Source organism: Bufo gargarizans, chromosome 2 (assembly GCF_014858855.1).
Source record: "Bufo gargarizans isolate SCDJY-AF-19 chromosome 2, ASM1485885v1, whole genome shotgun sequence".
Classification (NCBI taxonomy): domain Eukaryota; kingdom Metazoa; phylum Chordata; class Amphibia; order Anura; family Bufonidae; genus Bufo; species Bufo gargarizans.
Window position 1 is genome coordinate 556,373,571 of NC_058081.1, and position 12,723 is coordinate 556,386,293.

Consider the following 12,723-nt stretch of genomic DNA (forward strand, 5'->3'; position numbering starts at 1 on the left):
AAGTTTGAATGCAGCAGCGGTCACGCTGTGCACTGCCACTCCACTCAGCTCTGCTATATCCGGCAGTACATTAGAGTTAAATGGAGTAGTCGACACGCATGTATGTCTGCCACTCCGTTCAAACAAGGAGCACAGACCCATGTTCTTGTGATCAGCGGGGGCCCAGTGGTGAAAATAACCTCGCCACTGGGTTTTGGAGGGGCCCATTTGCCAGCCTCTTGCCTCAGGATTATGGCCCATACTAACTTGGAAGGAGAAGATAGACCTGCCGCACAGCTTAAATCTGTGGAACTGTTTTGGGCAGGAAAGCCATGCTTGCGGCCGGCCAAATGTGACTTCCATGGAATTCGGGAAAACCTGCTCGGATCTGGGTGATTTTTGGATATGTTGTTCACCCAGATCAGAGCTATCCATGGATGTATACAGTACGAGGATACCTGGGGTTTTGAGGTGGTTTCTGTGTTTTGGGAAAAATGTGTGGTTTCTGTCTGTGAGTGATTAAAGGGAACCGGGATTTTGGGTATAGAGCTGAGGACATGGGCTGCTAGATGGCCGCTAGCACATCCGCAATACCCAGTCCCCATAGCTTTGTGTGCTTTTATTGTGTAAAAAAAACGATTTGATACATATGCAAATTAACCTGAGATGAGTCCTGTCCCTGACTCATCTCACGTACAGGACTCATCTCAGGTTAATTTGCATATGTATCAAATCGTTTTTTTTACACAATAAAAGCACACAGAGCTATGGGGACTGGGTATTGCGGATGTGCTAGCGGCCATCTAGCTACCCATGTCCTCAGCTCTATACACAAAATCCCGATGACAGGTTCCCTTTAAGTTAGCCCATTATGTTGGTAATTGTATTTTGTTGATTGCGTCACAGACAATGTCAGTGTGTTTGTTGAATAGGGTTAGTTTTGTGTTTAAACTGTACAGGATTGGCTGCTATGTCATGTCCTCAGTATGTCATGTGTATATAAGTCAATGCTGTGTGTTCAATAAAGAGTTCCTGTTTTACATTCAACATAGAGCCTTGTCTCATGTGTATGGGGATTGCTATACGCTGTATACTCCCCTGGCTATAACTACTAGCTCTTGTAAGAGCTGTTCCTGCTCTCTGGATTTAGGAGAGGTTCACCCACTGGAGCCTGGAGCCTTGTCATAGGTCCAGGGTGGGTAGGAGACTGAGACCTCAACAAAGCTTCGGCGGTTTGTGGGGTCTGCAGTGCTTACGGTGTCAAGTGGAGTGCTTTGAGTCCTCAGGAAACACTAGGAGCATCTATCAACGGAGGTACCCGGTCGGGGTGCCAGGAGATCCGTTACAGGCCCCTTATTGACTTATCCCCTATGCGGTGGAATGAAATGACCAATGTTTAGAAATGATTGTATTTAGTTCCAAGACCTGAAAAATTAAGCTTCTTTTGTTCTGGGTCATGAAGTTTGGATGAGGGGCCTTGGTCTTGAAAGGGAGCGGTTATCCAGCTTTTTACAAGCGATGGACTATCCTTAGGATAGTCCACCACTATTTGATGGTCAGGAGTGACACCCCACACCCCTGCCGCTCAGTTGTTTCAGTGGAGCTTTGGAACTACACAGGGGCAAAGATTGTTAAGAGCTCATTTGCATACCCTCTACCCAGAATTCCAGAGGAGCATGCATGGCCTATAAGACTCCTTGATTAAGGTGCTCTCCATATTATTTCCCCTGAATCCTGACCTAGGCCTTTCACCCATTTAATCCAGTACTCTCTGCGCTGTACTGATCAGGGTCAATCACCCCAAAACAGCTGTCTGCAGATGAGGTGTTGGCTTAATTATTATCCAAGTCACATCTCAAGACCTGCTTAAAAGGTTGAACATTGACTTATAGGATAGGATAGCTGCCTTACATCTGGCGGCATCAGAGGCAGGGCTTGCAAAGAGCTCATATGCATACCCTCCTCCATGTATCTGATGAAACCCTTTAACAAGAAGCCCACATTTTGCATTGACTTCCTTGGTCACAGATTACACATGTTAATGTCTGCCTGTCACGTTCATGCTGCTGGTTGTCTGGCTCACCCATGAAAGAAACCGACCATACATTTGTGTGTGCTGTATATACAACACGTTCATGCTGCTGGTTGTCTGGATCACTTTCCATGAAAGAAACCGACCATACATTTGTGTGTGCTGTATATACAACACTGCACGCCTCATTGCCGCTCAATGAACACAGTACAGATCAGCGATTTCTATGCAAATACAAAGCCTGAAATTTACAGTCTCCATATACATCTCCATGTCAATTAAAGACTTCTATCATCTGTATATAGATCACAGCATTATGACCTTCAATCTTAAACCTTCTTACGCAGACACCATTTGTGGTTCAAGTATTCTTATTGATTCCTCCTGTATATAGAGTAATTGCTGCATAAATCCTAAGGCTGGCCATAAATAGCTGTTGGCAGAGGCCTCATTCAGTTAATAGCTGAGAAAATGGTGCATGTGCATGGGGGTGTCAGGAGGAATACCTGAGTAAGTATGTGTTCTTAATAGGAAGACTCGTCTGGTGGAGACATCTCTCCCAAAACAAAAAAAAAAAAGGACTGGGCATTCTGAAATCAAACATCTTGATCCTTATCTCCCCCCAAAAGCACCATCAGGGGACAAGGTCAACCCGTGGTCCCCCCATACATCAGATGGTTGACTAGTCCTGCCAACACTGGCCGGTTGTACCCACATAGATATATAAGGGGTATTCCAGATTTTTTATATTGATGACTTATCCTGTGTATAGGTCATCAATATCACAGCAGAGGACGTCTGAGAATCCCATAGAGGAAATCTAAGCTATCACATAGATTCCAGTTCGTGGCACATGGCTTGCCCAAAGATGCACCAAATTTTTAGAAAGCCTCTTAAGAAATTAGCTGCATCTTACTCCATCGGTCTTTACAACAAAAGGTCTTATTCTGTTTAGAAGCTGGCAACCCCAATGCTCCTAATCTGCCCCATTAAAAAAAAAAAAAAAAAAAACACACACCACACACACACACGATAGGTCCTTGGTTCTGCCGTGGTCCCTCCGCTATCACATGGGGTTGTTTGGGGACAGTAAGTGCCCAGGAATGGGACAGCAGCTGGGCACAGTGAGCCAGTGGTGCAGTTATATATATTTTTTTAATTATATATATATTTTTTTTTTTAACGGGGCACAAGGTAGGAGTATTGGGGTTGTTGGCTCCTGGGCCAGACAACCTCTTTAAGGCTAGAGGAGACTTCCCCATATATTATCCAGAGACACTCCAGCTATCTTGGGAGCATGGCTGTCACTATTAGGATTTCCCAGGGTCAGACCACACGCATTTAGCTGTATAAAAAGGCTCACTACATGTGCAAGACCAAGTACAAAGGAAACCTAGATTTCAGATTTTTCTCAAAACTCTACTGTAGTTTGAAATATTTGCTAATTCACCATTACATATCTACCCTGAGGACAGGCAGCAATGCTGTCATGATGATGGAGTCATGAGTTGCTAGCAGTGCGGCCAGTTGGCGCAGTGACACATCAGATAAGGTAGGTCTACTTTTTCATATCTTTTCCTGCCCTACCTTCTGTGTCCTGAACATTCATTAGTCTATCTGATCTGATTTCTAACAACCTCATCATCACTAAGGTCTTTTTCACACATCAAATGAAGAACAAAAATGTTCTGTGATGTCCATGTTCTCCATGGACAGCACATCTATCAGTTGATTTTAATGTGTTCATTCACACTGTTTTGCTTTGGAGACGAGGCGACATTACACGTCCACTGAAGCTGACAGGACACGGCTACCATCCGAGTTGTCAGTGGTTTTCACTGACCATTGGGAGGAGATGCTATGGAAATCCCTTTTTCAGCCTAGCAGTGCACAAGTCAAATGCATGACACATGGATAGCAAAAAACAAAAAAAAAAACAAAAAAACAGATACATGGACCAACAACAGACCCTTCACAGATGAAACTGACCACCTTGTCATGAACATCATCATGACTGACATGTACATGTGAAAGAGGCCGAACTCTCTGGCCTAGCACCAGCCTATATCCTACAGGTTCGAGTGTGATCAATGGTTACACAGGTTTCGATAGCTATAAATGGGACCATATTTCAGTATGACCAATAACAGGTCCTTGTAATGACCCTGCACAAATTGAGATTCACTGTGGTGGGAAGGAGGCAGACAAGAGTGGCACTGCAAAGAGGAAGCACATTATTTTTTTTTCATATTTCACACAACTCCTGTATCTTCTTTAGTTTCTCTCACACACTTATCACTTCTCGACCAAAAATGCTACACCGTAAATCAAGATCATCAAAATTTCAACCATGAATAAAAATTGTCCACAGTCAAGATTCAGCTTATAAGGCTTCATTGTCCCAGATAATGGTTATTAATTCCATGAATGCCTTCTTTAAAAAGAAGCTGTCCCCAGAGGTCAACTAAAATCTTGGGGAAGCTACTGGTGGACACATATTTCAATAAGAAAGGTTGACTACGTAGACCTTCTACTCTGGCTAATATAGTGTATATACCGTAAATCTGTCATAGCACGTGCCTATGTCCACAAAACCACAACAGAACGTGATGAATGAGATTTTAGAAAATGAAGGTTAGATACTTAGGAAGAAAAGTCTATGCCTAACACCTGTTCATTTAATCATGAAGAATGAGAGATGAAAGTTCAAAAGGTCCTTACCAGTACCATATACATATAGCCATTCAAATGGCCAATTTCCTCTGTATTCCCCCATAACTGGCCATGAATTGGCCATGTCAATGCAAACATCCAATTTTCAACAATGTCACATCTGGGGTATACGTAACGAAGAACATAAGCAGCTTGCCATGCCAGATTTTACTACTTCCATAGCAAGCAAGATTTCCATGGTCCCAATATGTGACTGGTAATCTCCTAATGGTTTGTACAATGGAGAGCTGATTCATGCATTCTTTCCACTCTAAATACAATTAATACTACAGTATGCCATCACTGTGACAAGCCAAATGGACCATATATTTCAGATTCCAATAGGGTGATGACAAGACTAAAAATACAACACGGCAAACCTAGTTTACAACATATGGTATTAAGGACCACAAAGGAGAAACTGAAACAAAAATAGAAACTACACACACAGGCCACAACTTACTAATGTGTCTGTGCCTACAAGCTTTCTAAAAAGGGTTGCAAGTTGGTGCAACGTTGATGCAATCTGACACCACTAGCCTGAGAGGGTTTCTACACTTTTTTCCAACTTCCCCGAAAGGAAGGGAGGAGGCTTAGTGGGAAGAGGTGATGCTTTGTGGTTAAAGGGTGAGTGGCCTAAAATGAGGCATATTGCACCAAAATTTTCCCACAATTCTGATATAAAATGTCCATCCCTGCACTACATTTATTATCCAGTCTGAGCTCTCCTGATAAATGTGGCTCAGGTCCAGACAGCCTGTCTAAGTTTACACCATCTATTGGATTAGTAAATCTGCCCCACATTTATTTAATTTTTATCCACCATTTTTATTCACTGGAATTTTCCCAATTTCCTATCATAGTACCAGTGGATCAATCACAACTGAACATGCCGGATTTTCCATCTTCAGACTAGCAAATGATGGAAATAGATTACAAAGACCTCAATCTGTAATGGAGAATGGTCTGGAAAGTCTCACAATCAATGTAATTAGAACCCAAGTTCCTTCTTCACGGAGGAAAGCTATTGTGGGGAAGTCGCTGCTCGGAATAGATGAAACATTTGGATCATGTACAATATTGACTACATTAACAAAAGGAGACATTTCTGAGGACTCATCTTCTGCTGCTCACCTTGCAGGAAGGAGGCTGGAATAACATGTTTTGTTCATCTTATTCTCTTCTCCAGGTTGCCCGGTTGTCCAGTTATGATAAATTATTCGATAACTGTCTGATAGCTAGGGATCCGACTGTTGGAAACCCCTCTGATTACAGTGGAACTGTGTCTCTCCACATGAATGGTGCTGTAGTGCACATCCTCAAAATTTTACGGAACTGCTGGAGATTGCAAGTCCCGTAATCATCTGTCAGTTTTATAGAGTTTTCATGAGCGGCAGTGTGCAAGCTCGACTACCGTTCAACTCGAAGGACACAAGGATCTGAAGCATAGCAGATCTTTCCATATTCAACACACATTCATGGCTGGTTTTAATGTAGGTAGGCGAAACTACTGTATATTAATGCAAAAATCTTATTAAGATATTGATTCTTCCATTGAGTTCAGTTGACGAGGCATCATCAGGTCTCATGGAGAACATGGACGTTTGTTACAAGATCAATCAGACTGGATAATGTTCCATCTAGTATAGTCCCTTGACAATCATTTCTAACATCTTTACCATAACAGAAAAAAAAAAAAAAAAAAAAAAAAAAGAGTTCCCCTCCTGCTAAACCTCTTCCCGAAAAAACTCTGAAAGGGACTAGGAAAATTCTCAGCCAGCCCCAAGGTTTCTTGACTGGCTTGTGAGTACTCTTAGAAGATATTCCAGTACACTATCCCTGCTCTAAAAGGGAGACAGTTTAAAGGGGTTATCCGAGACTAAAAAAATTTCCCCTATATGCCCGGGCCCCTCACACTGAATCTACTTACCTGGTCCCTGCTGCTGCTGCTTCTCCCCATGCGCGGATGAAAACATATCTGGGGGGGGGGAGCAGCCAATGGCAGGTGGCAACAGGCACGAGCCTCCCTAGCATCGCGGGTGCGGGGACCAGGAGCGACACAGAGCGGGGAACCAGGTAAGTGCGAGGGGCCAGGGCATATAGAGGACATTTTTTTATTCTCAGATAACCCCTTTAATGTAGGTTCTGGGAACCCCTGACCAAGTTCTGAAGAAGAACAGAAAAAATAAAATAAAAAATTATATATATATATATATATATATATATATATATATATATATATATATATATATATATATATTATTATTATTATTATTATTTTCTGTTGCATCCATTATGTACATTTAGAATCCGTTGGAGGCATTTTCATCTGAGATCCATTTCTTTTTACAGATGGTAAAAAAAAAAATTAAAAAAAACAAACAAGAGCACTCCGCTTAACTGGTGCGCTGTGCACGTGTCCAGGGTTGGCGTCCCGCTTACATATACAAAGAGAAGACCAGCACTCGCAGGATGAGTGCAATTCTATTTATTACCAAAGCAGAAGAAAAGTGCCGCATTTCGATTCTACAAGTCTTTTGTATATGTAGGCGGACAAAAAAATCTCCATGCCTGCAATTCTGTGGTGAAAAATCCAGAGAGTATCCATCATGTACGAACATACCATTAAAGGGGTTATCCAGCTTTCGGGGCAATTTTACTCGCCTGCTATCTGCTGCTCTGTTTTAGAGATCTGTAAACAGTCATGTGCCGTTACAGCCAATTATTGCCCTCAATGGTGAGGATCCCCAAGCAGAACATCATCGTTTGGTCATGTGCCACTTGGGCACAAATCACTGCTGAGGCCAGTTAGTTGCAGCGGAACACCTGACCACCTACGTCCAGCACTTTAAAGGCCGGGGACTGGAAGATTGTTACTAAGGAAAAATGCTGGACTACCACATTAAGGCAAAGGTGGCTAGAGACAGCTCTATCGTTTCAGAACCTACATCTCAGATTGCTATGTTTGTGTGACATAGGGAAAGTAAGAGGGCACTTCACCACTGGAATCTATGCTGATCTATCCCCCATGTCACCCTCTTGCATTATGCTGTGGTATTTAGTTGCCTAGAAGCCACATCTTGCCTGGGTGACAATCTGAATACATGTAGGTACACGCACTGAAGTGGTCACAGGAGGTTCTAGAATGTTATGGGCCCCCCAGAGCATTTAGCTTGGGGGACACCTGGGGGCAATGGCACCATTATTTTAGTCAGTTAGGATATGTATGGTTTTGTCTCTCCCCACACCCTCTTTTCTGTATCTCCCCCTTTTCCCGCTCTTTTATTTCAGAATTACCTCAGGATGAAGTTTGGTCCAGTTCCAGCTAGTTTGGACAAGATTTTCAAGGCGAATGTAGCTCCGCAGCTGATTGGCTGACGCTGTTGCTGTGGGAGAATACCGGGTCTTGATTTGTTGTCCTGTTTTCGGTGGGAAGGATTTCTCCTTTAAAATCAGGTGCTTGGCGGCGTTCTGGGTCAGTCTGAAGAGGACCGGATCGTCGCCCGCCCTCACTCCCTATTTAATGCGTCTTATCTGTCACTTGCTTTATTAGAGGGTCTGTATCACTCAGTGTTTCAGAGTGGATTCTGGTATTTATCTAATGGTTTGTTAAATATTTATGATGGTGGTTTTTAAGTATTTATTAAATTATTTATTCTGGTGTTTCCCTTAATAAAGCATTGTGGACATTTTATTCCAAAGATGTTGTTTTGTGTTTATTTTAAGTTATAGCAGGGTTAAGGGTGCCATTTGCCTCCATTTCCTCCTCCACCACAAACAGGAAGCATGCAAACCCAGGCAAACATTTCTGTACTGACAGGGAACTTGGAGGGAGACATTCAGCAAATGGGGGTAAACTAAAATAAAATAATAATATATAGGGGTTTGTAAATTTGTAAAGTGGGTCTCGCAATGGAATGATTACTATAACCAGGGACTGATAGGTAAAGTATATTGCTAAGGAGGTTGGCACTAGATAGCGGCACAGCACTTTTTCTTCTCACTTAGGGGTTGGGTGAAGGGGACTGTCTACAATATCTGGCCTCACAAGGTCACATTACTTCCCAGCCCCCTACCCATTTCAGAATTCCACAGCCGTGACAGCCAGGGGATATTCAAGCATTACCTTGGTAGCCACTGGTTTGAATGGCCTGCATGTAACTCTATATTGTTTGAAAAACGTATAGACCACAGCTTCCCCAGATCCAGTTCTGTAACCCTGGCGCTTCAATTCAATAAGATATAGCCTCCATGAAAAAATCCCTTTAATAATAGAGCAAAACTCAAGACTTGTCAGGATGTCCTCCTGGTAGATCACACCACGAAGGTATGAAAAGGCAGTCAGTATACCTAAGGAGAAGGTGACAATCCCTGCCATGGGGGCTGTGCATGCCCAGGACATGTACCTACCACGAGCAGAACACACCTACTCCTCTGCTTCACAACATGCTACATCCTGCCCTGCATACAATGCCAGTTCTCTGCCAAGAACCGTACAATGGCATGTGTCAGGCCCAGCATTTATGCTCAGTGTTTGCTGAAAAAGCTGGCGCTGCATCAAGGCACACACACATTCTCACTGTGAACTTCCTAGGAACTTGTGGACAAGAAGCAAACGGCCGCCAACATATCCACAGTGGTTATGGTCCCAATATGTCCTGGCGCTAATGAGAAATAGACACAACGTCTTCTCTATCACATACAGTATTTGTATAGAAAATACTTTTGATCCTAAGGTTTATTATTCGGCATCCTAAATGAATCTGGATATTTGAATGCCGCAGAGAATCTGAAAAATACTGACAATCAAGGCACGTCCAAATTATAGGCAAGCCTATGCGGTGTGAGGGATGAGAATCCTTTTGTATAAACATGTCCTCCATCTTGTGCAGATGTGGAAAATTAGTGAGCCAGCTGGAGGGATATAGGGAGTTTCTGCGTATATAGATCCAATATTCCTAGTTGAAAGGCCAAGGTAGCAGTTCCTTCACTCCCTTATCAGAGTTTGACATATAAGAGACAGTTATGTTCCTTCTGAGTTTAGGGTTGCACTGCTGGAGAATGCTAGCTCTGAGACAAGATGTTGCAGAAACTTTGTAATTAGTAGAATTCTGTTAGTATGGTACAGAAGTATTGCCTTTTATACAGAACAAGTCAAATCATTTGTTTCGCTTTCCAGCCCTTTGGCGGTGTGCCAGATTTGTCTGTGATTATCTGTAGTGTTAGGCTACTTTCACACTAGCGTTCGTCGGTCCGCTCGTGAGCTCCGTTTGAAGGGGCTCACGAGCGGACCCGAACGCCTCCGTCCAGCCCTGATGCAGTCTGAATGGAGCGGATCCGCTCAGACTGCATCAGTCTGGCGGCGTTCAGCCTTCCGCCTGGCCGTGCGGAGGCGAGCGGATCCGTTCAGACTTACAATGTAAGTCAATGGGAACGGATCCGCTTGAAGATGACACCATATGGCTCAATCTTCAAGCGGATCCGTCCCCCATTGACTTTACATTTAAGGTCTGAACGGATCCGCTCAGGCATCTTGCGCACTTAGAAATTTTTCTAAGTTATTAATGCAGACGGATCCGTACTGAACGGAGCCTCCGTCTGCATTAATATGATCGGATCCGTTCAGAACGGATCCGATCAAGCGCTAGTGTGAAAGTAGCCTAATAAAGAGGTATGCTTGCATGGAATAAAATAGAGAATTTGGAATTAGCAGTGTGTGTGTGTCAGCTCTCTGAGCGCTCATAAGAACACCTCAATTGGGACCCCGACAATTAAAGAGAAGGGGTTTTCGCCACAACAGCGGTACAAAAACCTCTGTATAGTGAAGAATCAACAACCAATCTGAGGAAACTGCATAGGTAGCAATTCCAGAAGACCTGAATGGAATTTCTCACTATAGAAGCAACCAGTGCTTTCTGCTAATACATCAGGACGTACGGAATTCCCTGGAGCTTCCTTGGCCGCAGGTATAAGATGTCTTACAACCCTCTCAGAACCTAAATGAGGATATTAGGATAGCATAGTGAACAGTTAGGATTTCCTGTAGCTTTCCAGATAAATAATCAAGCTGATTCCAGATGGTTGTAATACAGCCGCGTATCTGTGTATACATTACTGCGAGATCTGGACCCTGCGTGCTTCTAATCAACAGAACTAAGAGCACCTCAGAATCATATGGTCATCTCAAGTTTGGTTCTGTAGGACTGGGGGGGTAGGAGATACCTCTGTAATATGGACACTAATACAGGTGCAACATGGAGATCTTTGGCAGCCATAGCGGATATTACTTTCCAACAAGCCGTAGTCTGTGGAACCATCAGGACTGCATATTGTAGATCCCACTAGATTGGGATCAGCGGTGTGATCCGCTCTCCATATGTACAGGCTTTCCCTCATCAAAAACTGATGCTGCTGCCAAACTAGGGGCTTGTTCACACGACCATATGTATTTTGTGGTTCACAAAAAACACGGATGATGTCCGGGTGCAATCTGTATTTTGCGGGAATGGAGAAGCTGGCCCCTAATAGAACAGTACTATCCTTGTCCGCAATGCGGACAATAATAGTACATGTTCTATTTTTTTGCGGAACGGAAAATACAGACATACGGAAACAGAATGTACAGAGTACCTTCCGTTTGTTTGTTTTTGGCGGACCACTGCAGAGGTTTGGATGATGCCAAAGCCCAGGTCATTCTGCCCATTCATCTTAAAGACAGCGCGGCTAAATAAATCAAGGAATCAAAGACCCATCATCAATCCCCCCCCCCCCCCCAAGGTCATCCAGATTTACCTACCAAGCTTAGGGGGGAGGGGGGGGGGGGTGACCATGCTTGGATTTCTTTCAACCCATGGCAACCAATGGTTGGCCACTCGGTGAAGGACTAGGGTGAACGCAGTTGACATGTTGCAGTAGAACCATCTTTCCTTAGGATCAGACCCCGGTGGCATCAGACAGGAGATGACTCACTGCCCAGCAACACAATATCTTCCTATATACAGTCAATTGAGTCCACAGCTCACATGTACCCACTCACCTTTATTTGCCACTTCCCATGCCACCTCGAAGAGCACACTGTTGTCCAGGTCCAGGTCATCATCCCAATCATCCAGCCCGTTCAGAGAGGTGACTGATAAGCTGCGCGCCAGGGGCATCTTGCACGGTGCCTACAGAAATGCGCAGTGACCACAGATTGGGTGCCCTTCAGTGCCACCTCCTGAGAAGCTGCCTGCCCCCAGCAATGACAAGAGGCGCTCCAGCTGACAGCAGGGTACTTCTACCATGTAACGCCGAGGAGGGGCGGGGCCTGCACGGCCCACGCCTCCGTATAACGTTTTACTAGCCTATGAGTGACGGGCCTCAGAACACGCTCTGATTGGTGGAGAGGTGCTGCGCTCTATAAAACTGAGGCAGCGGTGGGGAGCAGTGATTGGCTGAGAGTGCTGTCACTCACTGCAGCTGAGCTGTAGTCAGCGTGGTGTACGTGCAAGGCACAGAGATTCATGGGTCAGAGAGTCAGTCGTGTCCTGTGGGACGTAAATGTGACAGGGCTGTCTCCTCGTGTGGCAAAGGCTGCTGGGCATAGTGGCATACTGTAGCCTAGACGTAATCATGTTAATGGTCTGCCTTCAATTTCTGAATTATGCTAAAAAATAATAAACGTGTCAAATGTATGATTTATTCAATGTATTTATCACACAAAATGTATAATACAATATGCAGGGGCGTAACTAGAAATGGCTAGGCTCCATGGCAAATTTTTAAACACTAACCCATACCCCCTCCCCAGCACCTTACCCGCAACCCCAGCTGGCACCACAGTATTCAACTGTATCTAGGGTTGCCACCAGGCTGGTACCTCACTAGGGTTGCCACCTTTCCAATCCCAACAAAAAATAAGGGCAAGTTAAGCCACACCCCAAAGGGGTCTGGTTGTGGGGTGTAGCTTAACATGGGGTGTGAAGTCGCTGTCATACTGTGGCTCCCCAGGTATATTAAAG

General features: G+C 44.1%; 1 protein-coding gene across 1 annotated transcript in view; it reads right to left on the minus strand.

The window, feature by feature from the left end:
* LOC122928606 (glycogen [starch] synthase, muscle-like) overlaps positions 1-12,006 on the minus strand; it is a 50,801-nt gene extending 38,795 nt beyond the window's left edge. The window contains exon 1 of the mRNA XM_044281602.1: positions 11,760-12,006. Within this exon, the coding sequence (XP_044137537.1) occupies positions 11,760-11,877 (118 nt within the window). The 5' untranslated portion in view covers positions 11,878-12,006. The remainder of the gene's footprint in view (positions 1-11,759) is intronic.
* Positions 12,007-12,723: the final 717 nt, after the last annotated feature.